The sequence below is a fragment of the Ranitomeya variabilis genome, chromosome 1 (assembly GCF_051348905.1).
Source record: "Ranitomeya variabilis isolate aRanVar5 chromosome 1, aRanVar5.hap1, whole genome shotgun sequence".
In the NCBI taxonomy this organism is placed as follows: Eukaryota; Metazoa; Chordata; class Amphibia; order Anura; family Dendrobatidae; genus Ranitomeya; species Ranitomeya variabilis.
In genome coordinates, this window is record NC_135232.1 from 886,850,094 (window position 1) to 886,871,128 (window position 21,035).

Below are 21,035 nucleotides of genomic sequence, written 5' to 3' on the forward strand. Positions count from 1 at the left end.
TTTCTCCGCTAATAAGTAATTAAATATATAATTTATTATCAGGGAAAACGTGTATGTATATATATATATACTGTATATATAAACACACATCCATACACTCACACAAATATAGTTATACAAACGTTATAGTTATACAAAAGTTAACGGTTTAGGCTTTATGGAAAAATAATGCAGCAAATTAAGAATAGTATCAGAAATAGAAATGTTAATTTTTAAAAAAATTATCAAAATGCAAATGAATGAACAAAAGAGAATCAAAGCATTATTTGTTGTGACTACCCTTTCCTTCAAAACAGCAATTTTGCAGTATTATAATCAAGTGTATGAGTTACCAATGATACTAAACGTGATAATGATAATCATTTTCATATGTAGGTTGAAGTACAATCATTAAGTGAAACATAAACAGCAGTGTGGGAGGCTTAAAACTGGGTGAAAAACATCCAACTGCTTCAAAAGGTAGAGAGGGTGGGGCTAAAGAAGACAATTTGACATTACATGTCATACAACATGGCATGACGGAGCACAGCAAAAAGACACTAGGTAGTAATATTGCATCAGTAATGCCACCCCCAGTCAAAAATTTTAAAGCAGACTGGGGTTTCAAGATGTGCTGTTCAAGCTCTTTTAAAGAAGCAGCAAAGATTGTCAATACTGGGGACTATAGATGCAGTTGTTGTCCAAGGAATCTTAGTGCAGCTGATGAAAGTCACAAATTACTTCACTGCCCTATATCTGGAAAAAAAAATGAAAATTAAATCTACAGAATGAGAGCAATAGAACTAAGCAACAGCATGTGTGGAAAAAGACTCAGGTATACTAACAGATCACAGACTGCACATGAGTCAACAGTGTGATGCAGCAGCAAAAAGGCAAACAGAGTTCTAGAATGTATCAGCATAGAGTCTAGATCAAGTGAAGTAATTATCCCCCTCTACTCCTCCTTGGCCAGGCCTCATCTGTAATACTGTGTCAAGTTCTGGGCACCACATTTTAAAAAAGGCATTGAAAAACTGGACCAAGTTCAGAGAAGAGCTACCAGGATGGTGAGCGGACTGCAAAATATGTCCTACGAGAAACGTTTAAAGGATCTGGGAATGTTTATCTTGAAACAAATAAGGCTAAGAAAAGACTTAATTGCGGTCTACAAATATCTGTAGGGATGTCACAGCATAGAGGGATCATCATTATTTTCATTTGTAAATGGAAACACAAGAAGCAATGGAATAAAACTGATATGAAACTGAAAGGGAGAAAACAGATTAGATATTTGAATAAACTTTTTGACTGTGAAAGTGGTCAATGAATGGAACAGGCTGCCATGAAAGGTGAGTCCTCCTTTAGTGGAAGTCTTCAAACATTGGATTTACAGACATCTGTCTGAGATGGTTTAGTGAATCCTGCATTGAGCGGGGGCTGGGCATGATGACCCTGGAGGTCTCTTCCAACTCTAACATTCTGTGATTCTATGAAATCAAAAGATTTCGATTGGTGTCATCAGCTCAGCACTGGCAGCAAACAGCGGGACCCATAAACATAGTTACATAGTAGTTATGTAGGTTGAAAAAAGACCTAGGTCCATCAAGTTCAACCTTTGTCCACCAATTGTACATTTTTCCACTAATTTAACAATAACCCGCAATGTTATGTGTATCAAGGAAATTGTCCAGCCCTTTTTATAAAAGCTGTTATAGTGTCTGCCATTACTACCTCTTGTGGTAGGGCATTCCACAGTCTGACTGCTCTAACTGTAAAGAACCCTTTCCTATTTAGCTACCGGTGATTTGTACTGGCCACACATATACAGTGCCTTGCGAAAGTATTGGGCCCCCTGGAACTTTTCAACCATTTCCCACATATCATGCTTTAAACATAAAGATACCAATTGTAAATTTTTGGTGAAGAATCAACAAGTGGAACACAATTGTGAAGTTGAACGAAATTTATTGGTTATTTTAAATTTTTGTAGAAATTCAAAACCTGAAGTGGGGTGTGCAATATTATTCGGCCCCTTTAACATAATACTTTGTTGCGCCACCTTTTGCTGCGAATACAGCTGCAAGTCGCTTGGGGTTTGTCTCTATCAGTTTTGTACATCGAGAGACTGAAATTCTTGCCCATTCTTCTTTGGCAAACAGCTCGAGCTCAGTGAGGTTTGATGGAGATCGTTTGTCAACAGCAGTTTTCAGCTCTTTCCACAGATTCTCGATTGGATTGAGGTCTGGACTTTGACTTGGCCATTCTAACACCTGGTTACATTTATTTGTGAACCATTCCATTGAAGATTTTACTTTATGTTTGGGATCATTGTCTTGTTGGAAGACAAATCTCCATCCCTGTCATAGGTCTTTTGCAGACTCAAACAGGTTTTCTTCAAGAATGGTCCTGTATTTGGCTCCATCCATCTCCCCATCAATTGTAACCATCTTCCCTGTCCCTGCTGAAGAAAAGCAGACCCAAACCATGATGCTGCCACCACCATGTTTGACAGTGGGGATGGTGTGTTCAGGGTAATGAGCTGTATTGCCTTTACGCCAAACACATCGTTTGGCATTGTTGCCAAAAAGTTCGATTTTGGTTTCATCTGAGCAGAGCACCTTCTTCCACATGTTTGGTGTGTCTCCCAGGTGGCTTGTTGCAAACTTTAAATGACACTTTCTATGGATATCTTTGAGAAATGGCTTTCTTCTTGCCACTCTTCCATAAAAGGCCAGATTTGTGCAGTGTACGACTGATTGTTGTCCTATGGACAGACTGTCCCACCTCAGCTGTAGATCTCTGCAGTTCATCCAGAGTGAACATGGGCCTCTTGGCTGCATCTCTGATCAGTTTTCTCCTTGTTTGAGATGAAAGTTTAGAGGGACGGCCGGGTCTTGGTAGATTTGCAGTGGTATGATACTCCTTCCATTTCAATATGATCGCTTGCACAGTGCTCCTCGGGATGTTTAGTTTTGGAAATCCCTTTGTATCCAAATCCGGCTTATAACTTCTTCACAACAGTATCACAGATCTGCCTGTTGTGTTCCTAGGTCTTCGTGATGCTCTCTGTGCTTCAAACAGAACCCTGAGACTATCACAGAGCAGGTGCATTTATACGGAGACTTGATTACACACAGTGGATTATATTTATCATTAGGCAATTAGGACAACATTGGATCTTTCAGAGATCCACAATGAACTTCTGGAGTGAGTTTGCTGCACTGAAAGTAAAGGGGCTGAATAATATTGCACGCCAAACTTTTCGAATTTCCACAAAAATTTAAAATAACCAATAAATTTCATTCAACTTCACAATTGTGTTCCACTTGTTGATTCTTCACCAAAAATTTACATTTGGTATCTTTATGTTTGAAGCATGATATGTGGGAAAAGGTTGAAAAGTTCCAGGGGGCCGAATACTTTCACGTGGCACTGTATTTATACATACAAATGAGATCCCCTCTGAGGCATCTTTTTTCTAAGCTAAACAAGCCCAATTTTTCCAACCTCTCCTCATGGGAGAGGCCTTCCATCCCTTGTAATAATCTAGTTGCCCATCTTTGAACTGATCCTAACTTCTGAATGTCCTTTTTAAAATGTGGAGCCCAAAACTGGATCCCATATTCTAGACGTGGCCTCACCAGCGATTTATAAAGGGGTAATAATATGCTGGGATCGCAGGATTTTACCTGTTTTTATACATCCTAAAATCTTGTTTGCTTTTGCGGCTGCTGCTTGACATTAAGTACTGCTGCTCAGCTTACTTGTAACCAGAATACCCAAGTCCTTCTCCTGTTCTGTAGTTCAGAGTATACTCCCATTTAATGTGTATGCAGCAATAGGACTACTCAGTCCTAGGTGCATTACTTTACATTTATCTACATTAAATCTCATTTGCCAAGCGTTTGCCCATTTGGTCATCTTATTAAGATTGTTTTGCAATATTGTAATGACAAGGTCAGATTTTAATATCCTATTTAGTTTGGTGTCGTCAGCAAAGATTGACACTTTACTCTCTATCCCATCGACAAGGTCATTAAGGAAGAGGTTAAAAAGAATCGGTCCTAACACAGATCCCTGTGGAACCCCACTGCTAACTGTATCTCATTTAGAGATCATACCATTTATGACAACTCTTTGTTTCCTGTCATTTAGGAAATTCCTTACCCATCTGCATATAGTTTCCCCCAGTTCTTGCTTCTGTATCTTCACTATAAGGCTATTATGTGGAACTGTATCAAATGCCTTTGCAAAATCCAGATAAATCACATCTGCCACATTACCTACATCAAGATTTGCACTTACCTCCTCATAGAAACCCAACATGCTAGTTAGACACGACTTATTCTTCATGAATCCTTGCTGGTTGTCAGTTATTATATTATTTACAATATATTTCTGCAGGTCATCTCTTATAATGCCCTCAAAAATTTTGCACACTACTGATGTCAGGCTTACTGGACGATAGGTGCCTAGATCCATTGACTTACCTATCTTAAATATTGGTACCATGTGAGCCATCCTCCAAATCCTGTGGCCCCACCCCTGTTACAAGATAGTCTAAGAATATGAGATACAGTGGTCTGTCAATTATAGAGCTCAATTCCCTCAGTATCTGTGGAGGAATGCAATCTGGGACGGGGAATTTGTCAATGTTTAAATTGCTCTGACATAGATGCACTTATTTTTGTGTTAAACTAGTTATATCAGATTGTGAATTTTGATTTTTGCATTGCTGAATGATCCCTGTAACAGACAGTTCATTGGTGAACACAGGTGAATAGCGCCTGTTTAATATCTCAGCCTTTTCTTTATCCTCTGTGATTATCTTGTTGTTGTCATCTTTTAAGAAGCAGATACCATCTATTTTTTTCTTTTTGACATTGATGTACTTATAAAACATGATGGGATTTATTTTAATATCGTTGGTGATTTGTTTCTCTGTAGATAACTTTGCTAGCTTGATTTAATTTTTACATTTCTTATTTAGATCTTTATACTCCTAAAATGCTATTTAAGTATTCTCGGCTTTCAAGATTTTGAATGTCCTTTGATTTTGTCTTAATGAACTTTGTACTTTCTTATTCATTCATAATGGTTTTTTTTATTCCTTGACATTTTATTACCAGAGGGTTTAAGTTTTCTACAGGATTCTAGTAGTATTTCCTTAAAAATGTCCCATTTATGTCCGGTATCCCCAGTTACCATGACGTTGTCCCAATCTGCACGATTAAGCTCTTCCCTTAATTTGTTGAAATTAGCTTTCTAATTGTTTCAGTTTTTGTAATTTCCCCTTTTGAATGTTTGATTGAAAATTTTAATTGAAACTTACCATGTTATGGTCACTGCTTGCCAAATGCTCCCTGACCTGTAGATCTGAAATGGTATCTGGTCTATTTGATAGCTGCAGATCCAGCAGATTACCTCCCCTGGTTGGTTCATCTACCAGCTGAGAGAGGTAATTGTTCTGAACTGTGGATAATAAATTGTAGCTTTAAGCACAACCAGAAGATTCTGTCCCATTGCATGTCTGGATAGTGAAAATCTCCCATTATTAAAACCCTATTACTGTTTGCTCCCTTTTTAATTTGCAGCAGCATTTCATCCTCTACCTGTTCAGCTATATTAGGAGGCTTGTAGCAAACTCCAATTAGCAGCTTTCCATTATTGCCATCCCCATGTATATTTACCCATAGTGAATCCACATTGCTGTGACTCCCCCCAATGTCATCACTGAGCACAGGTTTTAATGTGGATTTTATGAAGATGGACACCCCTCCACCTTTTTTTATCTTTCCTGTCCTTTCTAAATGCAGCATAATTATCTACGTTTGTTACCCAGTCATGGCTCTCGTCAAGCCACATCAATTAATTGTTCGGAGCACTCTGGACAGAAGCTGTCTTCATGGCAAAATTGAGGCTATTAAGCCATACCTTCGACATTGAAACAAGGTCAAGCAACTTAACTATGCACAAAAACATAGTAACTGAGGTGCAGAAAAATGACAACAGGTGCTCTGGACTAATGAGTCAAAATGTGAAACATTTGCCTATAATGGAAGGCAGTTTGTCAGCCAAAGGTCTCCAGAGCCGTACAATAATGAGTGTCTGCATAAAACAGTGAAGTATGGTAGAAGTTCCACGCAAGTCTGGAGCTGTATGTTAGGGCTGGCGGAACGCGCCAAATAAATATATAGTAAAAGGTGCGTTCGCAGCCCGGGGTCCACCATGCAGAGATGGAACCTGCTGCTAGGTAATGACAGCACTATATGGCGGTACTACGCCAGAATAAACACGGGTTCCGTCACCCAGTATGAACTGATGCGAACTCTGTTGCTTTGCTTCACAGAGTCGAAGGGAAACTAAGGAAACGCTGTGCCCTGTTAGCAGTCACAGGGTGCAACAGATGGACGCTAGTGGATCCCTGAAATTGACCCCCACTATGCTGGTGATTGAGCTCGCTCTGACCATTGGTGGCTTTTGAGCCCGCTCCTGAGATCAAGCGGGAGTTCCCACCCTACACTGACCGGTTGTCAGGACTAATTAAAGATTACTGCACAGAGTGCGTATAGCGCCGCTCTGGCGTACGTCACTAACCACCCTAACCAGGGCTAGGAAAGCGCTCTAATTGCGCATTGGTTTGAAGCAGTAAGTATCGTGCTCTTGTGTTGAGGATAGCACTGTCAGGCGCTAGGTAGCTCCAATACTCGCCAGCATTCAACAACTCTAGGAATGGGAATGATTAAGGAGAAATCACCAGAACAGGCACACATCCATACACACACAATAATAGGTTTATACGAGTGCATGGCCGTGCAGCCATGCGAACCTTTTATAGCGGAAGCTCTCCAGGACCTTCCTAGTGGTCCAATAGGAGCTGCTTAAGGACCTGAGCATGTGACCCCGACCTCCAATGGGAGGTTGTCCCTTGGGCATGCTCAGAAGAAGAAAAGCAGAACTTGGTGCCAGGAGCGCCCGCTCGCCGCTGATCAGTACTGGTTACGATGGCTGAGCGTGGAAGGACAGCAGTAACCAGCCACACAGTATCAGCTTGAGCCAGATGCTGGGACCAATGTCTCTGCTGAGCAGGCCCCACTGCGGCTGGAGGAGAATGGGAGACCACCGTGGAGATGTTTCGAGATTCCCCCTGTGCAGTGGCGGGAACTTGACACCTAACACTGTATTTCAGCAAAAGGAGTTGATGATTTGCTCAGGATTAATGGTGTCACAAATGCTGAAAAATACACTGTATTTCAGCAAAAGGAGTTGATGATTTGTTCAGGATTAATGGTGTCACAAATGCTGAAAAATACAGGCATATACTTTTCCATCATGCAATACCATCAGGGAGATACTGGCTCCAAATTTATTCTGCAGCAGGACAAAGTCATAGTCTGAACATCACATCATCAAATCTGCCAGATTTTAAATGAAGAGACAAGATTTTGTGCAAGCCTACAGCCAAATAAGACCTGTGGTTAGATCTCCATGGGGTATGAAACAACCTCCCTGCTGAGTGTCTTCAAAATCTTAGTAGAAGAGTACCTAGAAGTTATGTTGTTTGGAAGTCAAAAGGTGGTCACACTTATTTAGATTTTGCTTTTGTTCATTCAGTTTGCATTATGGTAATCAATAAAAACAAATTATCAATACCTATTTTTTTAACAAAACAAAATTTGTTAAGAATTTACAGAATGAAGTACACATCACATAAAGGAGACAATCATATTAGAATATTTATTGTACAGTTATGGCCGAAAGTGTTGGCACCATGAAAATTGTTAAACAAAATATTTTCTCAGAAAATTATTGCAATTAAACATGTTTTGTTATACACATATTATTTACTTTGTGTGTATTAAAAGAAACAGAGGAAAAAAATGGCAAATTGGACATAATTTCACACAAAACCCCCAAAATGGTCTCGACAAAATTATTGCCACCCTCAATATTTGGTTGCACACCCTTTGGAATAAATACCTGCAATAAATCACTTCCTTTAACCATCAACAAGCTTCTTACATGTCTCAACTGAAACTTTGTACCATTCTTCTTTTGCAAACTGCTGTAAGTTTCTCATATTTGAAGGGTGCCTTCACCCAACAGCAATTTTAATATCTCTCTGCAGGTGTTTCATGGGATTTAGATCAGGACTCATTGCTGGCCACGTCAGAACTTTCCATCCATTTATGGTTGCTTTTTGAAGTATGTTTGGGGTCATAGTCCTGCTGGAAGACCAATGACCTAGGAGGCAAACCTAGCTTTCTGACACTGGTCACTATGTTGTGACACAAAATTCTTAGGCAATCTTCAGATTTTATGATGCCTTGCACACAGTTCCAGAGGTTCCCAGTGCCAAAAGCAGAAAAACTCCAAAACATCTTTACACCTCCAGCATATTTGACTGTAGGTAATGTTTTTTTCTTTGTAGGCCTATTCCTATTGGCTTACACATATACATTTTGACAAACTGCAGTCTAGCTTTTTTATGTCTGTGTGTCAGCAGTGGGGTCCTCCTGGGTCTCATGCTATAGTGTTTAATTTTGTTCAAATGTCAACAGACACTGATGCACCCTGAACCTGCAGGACAGCTTGAATTGCTTTGGAACTTGATTGGGGCTGCTTATCCACCATCTGGACTATCCTGCGCTGCAACCTTTCATCAGTTTTTCTTTGCCATCTTCGTCCAGGGAGATTAGTTATAGCGCCATGGTTTGTAAACTCGCAGTGTGCTGTACGTGTTTTACACGGACCCATTGACCTTAATGGGTCCGTGTAATACGTGCACTCCCATGAACACTGACATGTCTCCGTGTTTGGCACACGGAGACACGGTCCGCAAAAAATCAATGACATCTGCACAGATGCATTGATTTTAATGTGTCTACGTGTGTCAGTGGCTCCGGTACGTGAGGAAACTGTCACCTCACGTACCGGAGCCACTGACGTGTGAAACCGGCCTTAAGGATAGTGCTCCCAAAAGCAAGGGCTTTGGTTGTGTCATCTGTTGTCTGGAGGAGCGTGGACTGTGACTATAGCCTATACTGGCGGGAGATACAAAATCTGTGGGCCAACCAAAAGTTGGGAGACAGTATATATTGCATTCATCTGCTGCATATATCCTGCAACCTTATTTCCATCTCCGCAAGCATATTTAATAGTATATATTTCATTCTTCTTACTGAGCTGGTCCCTGATGCTGTAAGGTCATTCCACTAGCTCAAAGAGTTTTATAATCCGTGTTGGCCTACAAACTTGTTTATCTCTACATTTAATGTCTTCTGCTCTCTTATCCACCTAGTGAGCAAGCCAATTTTGACCTAAATGACCAAGACAAATTTTAAAATTCTGACCAGTGTCACTTTATGTGGTAATGACTCTTGAAAGCTTTAACGTATCCCACTGATTTTGAGACTGTTTTCTTCTAACATAAAGTACTTCATGATAGGGGTAACATTTCTTCAATATGACTTGCATTTATTTATGGAAAAAGCAGACATTTTGAAAATGTTGCCTTTTTCAAACTTTTAATTTTTGTGCCCTTAAATCAGAGAGCTATATCACACAAAATAGTTATTAAATAACATTTCCCACATGTGTACTTTACATAGGCACAATTTTTGAAACATCATTCTTTTTTGTTAGGAAGTTATAAGGGTTGAAAGTTGACCAGCGATTTCTCATTTTTACAACAAAATTAGCAAAACCATTTTTTTAGGGACCTCACATTTGAAGTGACTTTGAGACACTTATATGACAGAAAAATACACAAAAATGACACCATTCTAAAAACTGCACCACTCAAGGTACTCAAAACCACATTCAAGAAGTGTATTAACCCTTTAGGTGCTTCACAGGAATTTTTGGAATGTGGAAGGAAAAAATAAACATTTGCTTTTCTTTCACAAAAATTTTACTTTAGACAATTTTTTTTTTTACTTTCGCAAGGGTAACAGGAGAAAATGGACCATACAATTTGTTGTGCAATTTCTCCTGAGCATGCCGATACCCCATATATGGGGGAAATCTACTGTTTGAGCACACGGCAGGGCTCAGAAGGGAAGGAGCGCCATTTCACTTTATGAATGTAAAATTTGCTGGCATAATTAGCGGACGCCATGTCATGTTTGGAGAGCCCCTGATGTGCCTAAACAGTGGAAACCTTCAATAAGTGACACCATTTGAAAATTAGACCCCTTAGGGAACTTATCTAGATGTGTATTGAGCACCTTGAACCCACAGATGCTTCACAGAATTTTATAAGATAGAGCTGTGAAAAAAAAAATAATCAAATTTTTCCCAAATAATTATTTTTTAGCTCTAAATTTAGCATTTTCATAAGGGTAAAAGGAGAAATTGCTCCATAAAATGTGCAATTTCTCCAGAGTGCACAGATACCCACTATGTGGAGGAAAACAACTGTTTGGGCGCATGGCAGGGCTTGGAAGGGAAGGAGCGCCATTTGACTTTTTGAATGTAAAATTTACTGGAATGAGCGGATGCCATGTCGCATTTGGAGAACCCCTGATGTGCCTAAACAGTGGAAACCCCCAATAAGCAACACCATTTTGGAAACTAGACCCCTTAGGGAACTTATCTAGATGTGTTTTGAGCCCCTTGAACCCACAGGTGCTTCACAGAAGTTTATAACGTAGAGCCGCGAAAATAAAAAAAATAACATTTTTCCCAGATAAATCTTTTTTTAGCTCCAAAGTTTGTATTTCACAAAGGTAACAGGAGAAAATGGACCCCAAAATTTGTTTTGGAATTTCTCCTGAGTTAACTGATGCCTCATATGTGGTTGAAAACTACCTGTTAGGCACAGTGCAAAGCTCAGAAGGGAAGTAGCACCATATTACAGTGCAGATTTTGCTGCACTGGTTTGAGGGTGCCATGTCACATTGGCACAACCCCTGATAAGTGACCCCATTTTAGAAACTAATCTAGAGGTGCAGTGATTATATTGACACCACAGGTGTGTCACAATTTTTTATACCATTGGGTAGTGAAGAAAAAATAATTTATAGTTTTACCACCAAAATTGTGTGTTAGCCCCAAATTTTACATTTGCATACTGGGAAAACAGTAAGGCTATGTGCACACGTTGCAGATTATTTGCGGTTTTTTAGCGTTTTTGCGCTATAAAAACGCTATAATAAATGCAAATAATCTGCATACATTAAGCATCCTATCATTTTTAATGAAATCCGCAATTTCTGTGCACATGATGTGCGTTTTTCCGCATGAAAAACGCATTGCGGAAAAATAATGGACATGCTCATTAATTTTGCGTGTTTTTTTGCGGTTTTCCCACTGTCTAATGCATTGGGAAATGTCCGGGAAAAACCGCATCAAAACCGCATCAAAACTGCACAAAAAACGCGCTAAAAACACATGCGGTTTTCATCCGGAAATCCGGCAGAAATGTCCGGATTTTCACAGGAATTTTCTGCATGAATTCCTGAACGTGTGTAGGGGGCCTAAAAATGGCACGAAAATTGGACAATTTCTGCCAAATGTAGGGAATATGTAGCCCGTATGTGGCTGTACAGCACTGTTTAGCCATATGGAGAGACTCAGGAGGGAAGGAGCGCCATTTGCCTCCTGGAGTGCAGATTTTCCTAGAATAGTTTGCGGACGTCATATACAGAGCCCCTATGTGCTAGAAAAGCAGTATACCCCCTTAAGTGACCCCATTATGGAAATTATAACCCTATGGAAATTTATCTACAGGTGTAGTGATGATTTTGACTCCATGGGCGTTTTCCAGAAACAAACAGTAGTGGACGTTGCTGAGTGAAAATTGCAAACTGCCATTGTAGTGACCAGTACGTTATGCTAAGCTCATGCTTCTGGAGACATGCACCCATAAATTAGGTGGGCTCTCTTCACTACAGAAATGGCAAACATGTGGGCGCTATATGTGATTTAGGTACACTGTGGGGCTCTGAATGGGGGGGCATTTGGATTTGCTGAATTTCTTTTGGAGAGTGACGAGCCATTTAGCTTTTCCAGAGCCTTTTTACTACCAGTAATGTGGAAGCCCCCTATATTTCCATTAACAGATGACAGACCTGAGTGAGGCCTACTTTTTTTATGGATTGAGTTGAAGGTTTAATTGTGAACATTTTACATAACATTTGAGATCACATTTGCTCTAGGCTTAGCAGTTACTTTGTGGTTTCCATATAAATCTTGGAGTGACGTGATTCAGATGAAACCCCTGAGGGATCCATTCACTACAATGAGGCAGAAGAGTTACTATGGACTCTGTCTGGCCTCTGTTCAGCACTGTCCTTCTTTTCAGAAGGACACAAAACTTTGGCCGACGGCATTTTTATGCAATCCTAAAAAGTCGGACACCGCCGGATCACATGTGCTATGGCGTCCACAGTGCCTCCATCTGCCTCATTATAGGGAATCTTTCGCCGGGGATTCTGTCTGAATCATGTATTTCAGAGATTTATACGGAAACCCCCGTGTAAGCGCTCAGTGAAGAGCGTAGGATAAATGTGCACCTTAATGCAATCTTTGGGAGGCAGAATGAAAAAATCCACAGCAGGTGAAGAATTGTTTTTAGTTTTTACACCGTTCCTTGTGCGGTATAATAGATTAGGCGACTTTATTCTTCGGGTCGGTGCGAATACAGCGATACCAGATTTATATCGGGTTTTTATGTTTGGCTGCTATCACACACTAATAGATGCTTTTTATTGCAAAAACTAGTTTTGCATCCCCATATTTTGAGAGCTATCATTTTTCCATATTTCGGCCCACAGAGTCATGTTAGGGCTTATTTTTTCGGGGACAGGTTGACATTTTTATTGGCACCATTTCAAGCACATGACATTTTTTGATCACTTTCTGTTTTGATTTTTGGGAGGCAGAATGAACAAAATCCAGCAATTCAGAAATAGTTTTTTTTTTTTAAATGTCGTTCCACATATGGTAAAATTAATAAGGCAGTTTTATTCTTCGGGTCATTATGATAACAGCGATACCATATTTATATATTTTTTATGTTTTGGCGCTTTTACAAAATAAAAACTATTTTATACAAAAAATAATCATTTTTGCATCGCTTTATTCTGAGACCTATAACTTTTTTAATTTCCTGCTGATGGGGCTGTATGGCAGCTAATTTTTTGCGGGACAAGATGACGTTTTCAGAGATACCTTTTTTATTTACATTCGTCTTTTTGATTGCTTTTAATACTTTTTGTTCAGCGGTATGATGATAAAGCATTTTTTTTTCTAAAGATGTTAACTATTGGGACAGTTTTATAGAGCGGATTGTTACGGACACGGCAGTACCAAATATGTGTATTTTTATTGTTTTTTTTTCTTTACATAAATAAATGTATTTATTGGAAAAATATATTTTTTTTGTTATTTATTTGGTGATTTTTGAAAAATATTTTTTACACTTTTTAATAATTTTTTTGTTACTTTTTTATATTGACCCATCCTAGGACATCACTGTATAGCATAAGATCGCTGCTCTGATACTCCATGGAGACCATCAGAAAAACGTGATCGCATCAGAGGGGTTAAACATCCGCGATTGGTGCTAGCACCGATCGTGAGCGTTGCTGCGGGGTGTCAGCTCTCACACAGAGCTGACACCCGCACCTGATCGCCGAGGTGCTCATTGTGAAGCTGCACGATCGGTTAGGGGTTAAACCTCTGCTCCTTCTGGGATTTTCGGTCCAGTGGGCGGTACGATCAGTGACTGACAGCTGTCTACATGTAAGGATGCATACAGTAACAACTGTCAATTACTGATAGGACCGTCCACTGGATCGAAAGTCCCAGAAATAGCAGAGGATGAAATGACAAACACAGGTTACACTGAATCTTTTCTCACAAAACTATCAATCGGCTCCGCACCCCTTAATCTATAACATGGTGCCTGCAGATTGGATGCCATTTTCATGATGTCAGGTTCTCCTTAAGTGGGGCTACACAGAGATCCATCCTCAGCCGCATTAAATATCTTGAGAATTAAATTAAACACTGTTAGTGAGTCAGGTCTTCTCATCCAACATCATTGCCTAACCCACAAATGATCAATCGACTGAATGAATACGAATTCCTACAAACACATAGTAAAATTTTATGCAGAGTCTTATCAAAAGAGTAGAGGTTGTTACCCCTATAACTTAACGTAGCTCTGTGAACAGTCACAAGCATCTCTGAGCAGGGGGATTGAACTTTGGAAACTGCAGCCGATCATGTCACTGGTCCCCTTTCAAAGAACGGTTTATCCGCAATGGAAGAATCAAAATAAGAGACTTTATTTAGCATCATATTAATGTAAAGTACATATAAAACTTTACAGAATCTTTTTCGGCTTTGTTGGAAGTCTAATGAAGACAAATAAATAAAACTAGATCTTTGCTCAGTTTTTACATCTTCATTTTATCATGAATGGGTAAAATTTGGTATTTTGTTATTTGTCTATGCATTGTACAATAGTAATAGTTGCCTTGCAACTAAAGACTCAGAAGAAGTCAAGCCACACAATTAGTAAAAATGAAAAAGACATTTTTATTGAAGAAGGAAATATTCAGGTAGTTTCTGTAAAGATTCACGTCACTATGTCTTTTACGTAGACAGGCCGTACTGCCGCTCCACCTGGGACATCACAGTCAGGAAACAGATATACGGTAAATAATGCACAAGGACCATATAACAATGTAATGACAAAAAATTATTAATAAAGCCTTGTATTCTCATAACAATGATGGCCATACAAGTCCTGAATGTTTTATCTTATTAGCACAATGAGGGGCGAGGCGCATGTCACAAGCACTATGACATGAGCAGCATTACTGGACAGAGCTGTAGGTACAGACGAGTCACGTGCCTATCTATACGATGGAGGAGACTTCACTGGTCTGATAAGTGGAGAATTCAGATGTCGGATCATCCCTTATAAAACACTTGGGAACTTTCCTAAGTTTTCATCAATGCTTTAGTGCCAGAAGAAGCCATTAATGTTAAAAAAAAAAACCTGGCAGTACAAGTGGAATAAACCACTGCTAGTTGTATGTGGTAAAGATGGAAATAAAATAATTATTTTGGAAGCACAATTGAATATGACACATTTAACCCCTTCATGTCCTTGGTCGTATAGGATGTATGTCTGATCTATCAAAATATAAAGTAAATTAATCATATATGTAAACAGTGTAAGAAAAAAACTGAAACACCAGAATTACATTTTTTTGCATTGCAATAACTGGCGATCAAAACATCATAACTACTCCAAAAAACGGCAGCTGGGGGGTAAAAAGTAAGCCCTCACCCAACCCCAGATCACAAAAAATGGAGACGCTACGGGTCTTGGAAAATGGTGACATAAGCAAGTTTTTTGTTCTCACAAATTTCTGATTTTGTTCACCACTTAAATAAAAAAAGAGCTATACATGTTTGGTATGTGCGTACTCATATTGACCTGGAGAATATTGTTAGGTCAGTTTTAGTATTTACTGAACATGGTAAGTGAAAAAAAAAATATTGTGGAATTGCACTTTTTTTTTTTTGCAAGCCTACAACCTGCAGTAACCACCGATCAACCAAACCGCTGCATGACCAGCTCTGCCCTCACCTACTGTATTCTCACCCATCCCTTGTAGATTGTGAGCCTTCGCAGGCAGGGTCCTCTCTCCTCCTGTACCTGTTATGACTTGTATTGTTTAAGAATATTGTACTTGTTTTTATTATGTACACCCCTCGTCACATGTAAAGCGCCATGGAATAAATGGCGCTATAACAATAAATAATAATAATAATTTCACCACACTTGGAATTTTTTTCCTGTTTTCCAGTACACTATGTGGCAGAATATATGGTGTAATTCAAAAGTGCAACTCATCCCGCAAAAACAAGCCCTCATACGGCTATATTGAAAAATAAAAAAAGTTATGGCTCTGGGAAAAAGAGGGGCAAAAAAAGAAAGTACAAAAGCGGAAAATCACAAGGTGGTGAAGGGGTGAAAAGCATTAGATGCAGGATATGGTGCCCCCAAGATGTAACCTTGTTGAGTTTTGCAAGGTTTCTAGTTGAGAAAATATAACCATCATCACTAAGACTTTTTTGACGAACAGGTTCACCATTGAGTTGCCTTTCGTCTATGTATTACATAAAGTAAAAAATATAAAGCTGATTTTATTGAACAATACAACACATCACAAACAGTAAAAACATAGTTAAAAAATGTACACCATCCAAAATATACAGGTCATAGAGATCAAAAAGCTAGATACAATGAAGCTACCCATAACACACCAACCTCCGACCTAATGGCTCATGGGGAAATAAAAATACATCAAGATCAGGCAGCACATAATACACATATTCGCCACACAACCATGTGAGGCATATAAGAGGTTGCTGCATAAAGATCTTGTATGGAAAAAGAACCAGGGCGGGGAAGGGAGGGGGAGAAAGAAAGGGTTAATGATAACCCATAGGGAAAGACATGAAGCTAGATCTCTAAAGATAAATACGGAGGCAATCCTCCATTCAAATACAACCTGATATTGTAGGGCGATGCCCACGCGTATCGCCTGACAAGCAGGCTTCGTCAGGGAAGATGCCGCTTGTATGTCCGAACAGCTTTAAGTAGTATGAGCCTAATAGCTCATAGAGAACCGGTGTGTAGGCATACATCCGCCGGAAGTAGGGGAAGTAACCTAGAGCAGGACAATTGGTTAAACATATCGTTCCTAGTACAAATAGGACCGACGTAACGCGCATGCGCAAGGAGCCGTGTCTCCAAAGATAAATCATGCCGCAACCGCGGCTGCGCCAAGCAAAGCGCAAAAATGCGCACGCGCGTAAGGCATAGGGAAAAGATCAGGCGTGCACAGCATACTGCTACATTATATCGCCGCAAGACAGCATGAGAACGGTGCCTGTGTGTAGCTGATGCAGTGCGCTATTACAGATCAACTGCATACAAAGAAAAGATGGGGTATGGATGTGCATGTATGGTCAGACTGGTTGGTTGTATGAGGAGTGCCCCCGGGGGTGTGTGGTGGATGTGTCCTGGAGTGGTGTCTTTTTCATTGACTGCCCCTTGTGCCTCTTTTCTTTGTATGCAGTTGATCTGTAATAGCGCACTGCATCAGCTACACACAGGCACCGTTCTCATGCTGTCTTGCGGCGATATAATGTAGCAGTATGCTGTGCATGCCTGATCTTTTCCCTATGCCTTACGCGCGTGCGCATTTTTGCGCTTTGCTTGGCGCAGCCGCGGTTGCGGCATGATTTATCTTTGGAGACACGGCTCCTTGCGCATGCGCGTTACGTCGGTCCTATTTGTACTAGGAACGATATGTTTAACCAATTGTCCTGCTCTAGGTTACTTCCCCTACTTCCGGCGGATGTATGCCTACACACCGGTTCTCTATGAGCTATTAGGCTCATACTACTTAAAGCTGTTCGGACATACAAGCGGCATCTTCCCTGACGAAGCCTGCTTGTCAGGCGATACGCGTGGGCATCGCCCTACAATATCAGGTTGTATTTGAATGGAGGATTGCCTCCGTATTTATCTTTAGAGATCTAGCTTCATGTCTTTCCCTATGGGTTATCATTAACCCTTTCTTTCTCCCCCTCCCTTCCCCGCCCTGGTTCTTTTTCCATACAAGATCTTTATGCAGCAACCTCTTATATGCCTCACATGGTTGTGTGGCGAATATGTGTATTATGTGCTGCCTGATCTTGATGTATTTTTATTTCCCCATGAGCCATTAGGTCGGAGGTTGGTGTGTTATGGGTAGCTTCATTGTATCTAGCTTTTTGATCTCTATGACCTGTATATTTTGGATGGTGTACATTTTTTAACTATGTTTTTACTGTTTGTGATGTGTTGTATTGTTCAATAAAATCAGCTTTATATTTTTTACTTTATGTAGTATTATTGGTGTGCGAATTTTTGGCAGTAATGCTTTTCTTTTTGGTCTTCATGTAATTGTTTATTACTGACCTTGCACCCATTAACTTTATTTTTCATATGGTGGTGCGCCCTATACTTTGTCTTAGTTGCCTTTCGTCTATGTTGGACCTGGGGGATCTGTAGGCCACTTCAGCTATCAGGACCACTTACAGTATTTTTTCCAAAAGGTTTTGTTAATAAGTACCACTTCATACTGGCAGGACACTATATAACTTTTACAGTTTTACGGATGACGTCTACACTAGCATAAGCACAAGAAATGCAGAATGTGAAGGGCAGAAAGGAAAAAACACACGCCAGAGAAGTGACCAGGTCATTAGCCATATGTGTACGCTCTCATTAGTAAGATCCACTGGTTCATTCTGCAGGTAAATACATTTCCAGTAATGGTGGCAGTGACTTTTCTAGTTATATTCTGGAGTAGTGATTAAAAAAATGACACTAGAGTGAATCTCATGATTATTGACTAAGCACACTTTCTGCCATGTTCTCTTGTTCTCTATGCAGCTTTATTCACTGTTCAGTGCAATGTATATATATTACATGTAACATTATCACAATTATAATAGTTCACAATGTGATTTTTCCATTTTATACAGAAAACAATGGATCTTCCATAATTCTACCTTTGGTAAATGCACACCATGTACACATATTGTCCATTAAGCATAAACAGACTGTATTAGATGATTACCGTGTTTTTTCTCATTACAGGATGTTCTGACTTGTCAGATTTCTCATAGTCTAAGAGCATGAACACACGTGTGTAGAACAAAGTGATGACCCCATACACCCAGCCATCGTTTCAATGAATTGCTCCCACTGGATTACTGGCGACATGGCTGTACACACCGCGTCACTGCTCAGGGCTGTTCATTTTAGACATCAATGAAGGTTCCTGCTCCATCAATGTGACAGATGCCTTACGGCTTATCTGATTCATATTAAAAATTCCAATAATGGGAATAAACCCTCTTCTGGGACTATAACCTGATTCTGTGTTAATATTTTGGGTTTAAGACAGAATACGTATACTTTTTAATTTAACATTATACACATTGGCCCTAATTCATCAAAGCAGTTTTGCCAGAATGCTAGAATAAATAACTTTGAAAAGTGGCAATATTTTTTCACAACTTGTAGTTGTAGAAAAATATTGTTACTTTTCGTTGGAGCGGGATGGGAACAACAATGATTTAGGAACGATATATTCCTTAAATAAAATTAAAAAAATCCCCAAATTATCTTTGTAGCTGTATCCAGAACCATGATACTGTGGATGAAATAATAATAATATATAAGAAAGTAGATGGCACTGGTGGAACTGGACTGGACCAATAGTCAGTCTTCAGGATGTGGAAAGCTCATATTTGTGGGGATGGTACAGTTAGTAGACCTGTGGGCTTCATCTTGTTCATTCCACCATCCAAGATACAAACGCGTGGGTATCCCAACTTCACCAGATGTGCTGCAAACTAAGAGAGAAAACATTAGTACAATTATCCAGAGCCAACATTGTGCAGGCCTCTACTTTTTTGTAGAAAGGACTGGATATAACAAATCAAAGAATGCAAACATTAGTACAGATGTAGATGTGTGTTGACAAGACTACAAATACAACAAAATCTCTTTGAGACGCCATCCAAAATTGCCACGAAAAGGACTTCATCTTCTTGATCTTTTGAAGAAGTTTCTTTTCTATACAGTATTCCTTGAGGCAGAAAACTATACGCTTTTCTCTCAGGGGCACAGTGCTTAGAGGAACAACACAATGTACAAACCACTATGAGTGCACCTTCTCCATAGCATGCAAGTTGTACTTTGGGTCCACCCAGTACATTGCATCCTGAAGATGAACCTCCTGCTCATGTGCCATTTTCAGATACACATTTATTTCTTGACTACTGTACCATCATTTTTATTTAACCTTGTATATATGGTAATTACCAATGTTTATGTCTCTGTATTCACTAACGAAGTGTGTCATACCCGAAACATTGCGCTAATTTTGTCTGTATTACTTAACTTGATACTGTATGTTGTGCACTTATTTGGACCTGGTTGACCAACCATGCTAATAAAAATTCTTGCAAAGCATAAAAAACACCTTCTGAAGTGCTGTTCCAGTAATGTTTTGTACATGAGTAACAAGATAAGCTAGGTGGCCATCTCTCTCCGATCGTGCACTCATTCAAATCAGCTTGTACATACAAGAGATGCCAACCCTTCTAACCCTTCAAGTGTCATCTCTAAGGTGTCATTCTATACATGTTATAGGAACATTTTTTTTATATTTCTCCATTTCTAGAACGTGGCCAGAGTGCAGTTATTTTCTCTCAATCAAGGCCACCATATACATTAAAGTTGAGCAAACCCACTGATTTACAAGGGAACGTCAAACCATTTGCGGGTCTCCCGGCTCTCCTCAGACAGATGATGTTGGGACAGAGAAAGATTGGGCAGTTTGACTTTAAAAGCCATATCCTGAGCCGAGTGTTCATATGTATAGTGGAGGCAGCATCTTCCTAAGGCATATAACTTACCTTAATGCTCTAATAAACCCTTCACTTTACCAATGTAGATTTTTGTCCTCACTTAATAACACAGTAATGTATGTAACATGCCTAGGTCTTGAAACATGTTTTATAACAATTCAGTCAGCCATTGCTTTACAGACTTCTTCATTTAGTGATACAATGTTGGACTGTTAGGGTTAGTGTCATAAAGAAAGAAAATTCCGGGACTGTGGCACATACTCTCAGGGTGGGCTCAATACAAGATTTTACAAAGTGTGGAGCGTGAAGAATCTGACAGCTGCCTAAGTCAAGTTCACTTGGGAAGCCTATATCCTATGTCACTTTTTACTGGCCAACATAGTCCCATTATTTTTAAGCTGTCTGCACTTTCCATAGGTATTTACGATGAACATTATAACCACTGTATACTATAGCAATTACATAGCAGACACCAGATATAGTGTTCATAGATTCCACAACCAGAATGGGTTCATGGTGGCTGCTAGCATTCAAAAGACACAACAGGAGACAGAAATATATTTTCTATATGTAGGCCGTGTGAGATGTATCAA

The 21,035-nt window shown here is 39.6% G+C and overlaps 1 protein-coding gene across 1 annotated transcript in view; it reads right to left on the reverse strand.

Moving 5' to 3' along the window:
- Positions 1 to 14,509: 14,509 nt before the first annotated feature.
- The window catches only part of TBCK (TBC1 domain containing kinase), a 481,012-nt gene continuing 474,486 nt past the window's right edge, over positions 14,510 to 21,035 (reverse strand). The window contains exons 26-27 of the mRNA XM_077278374.1: positions 18,038 to 19,422; positions 14,510 to 16,108 (exon numbers count right to left, since the gene is read on the reverse strand). Coding sequence (XP_077134489.1) covers positions 19,312 to 19,422 — 111 coding nt within the window. The 3' untranslated portion in view covers positions 14,510 to 16,108; positions 18,038 to 19,311. The remainder of the gene's footprint in view (positions 16,109 to 18,037; positions 19,423 to 21,035) is intronic.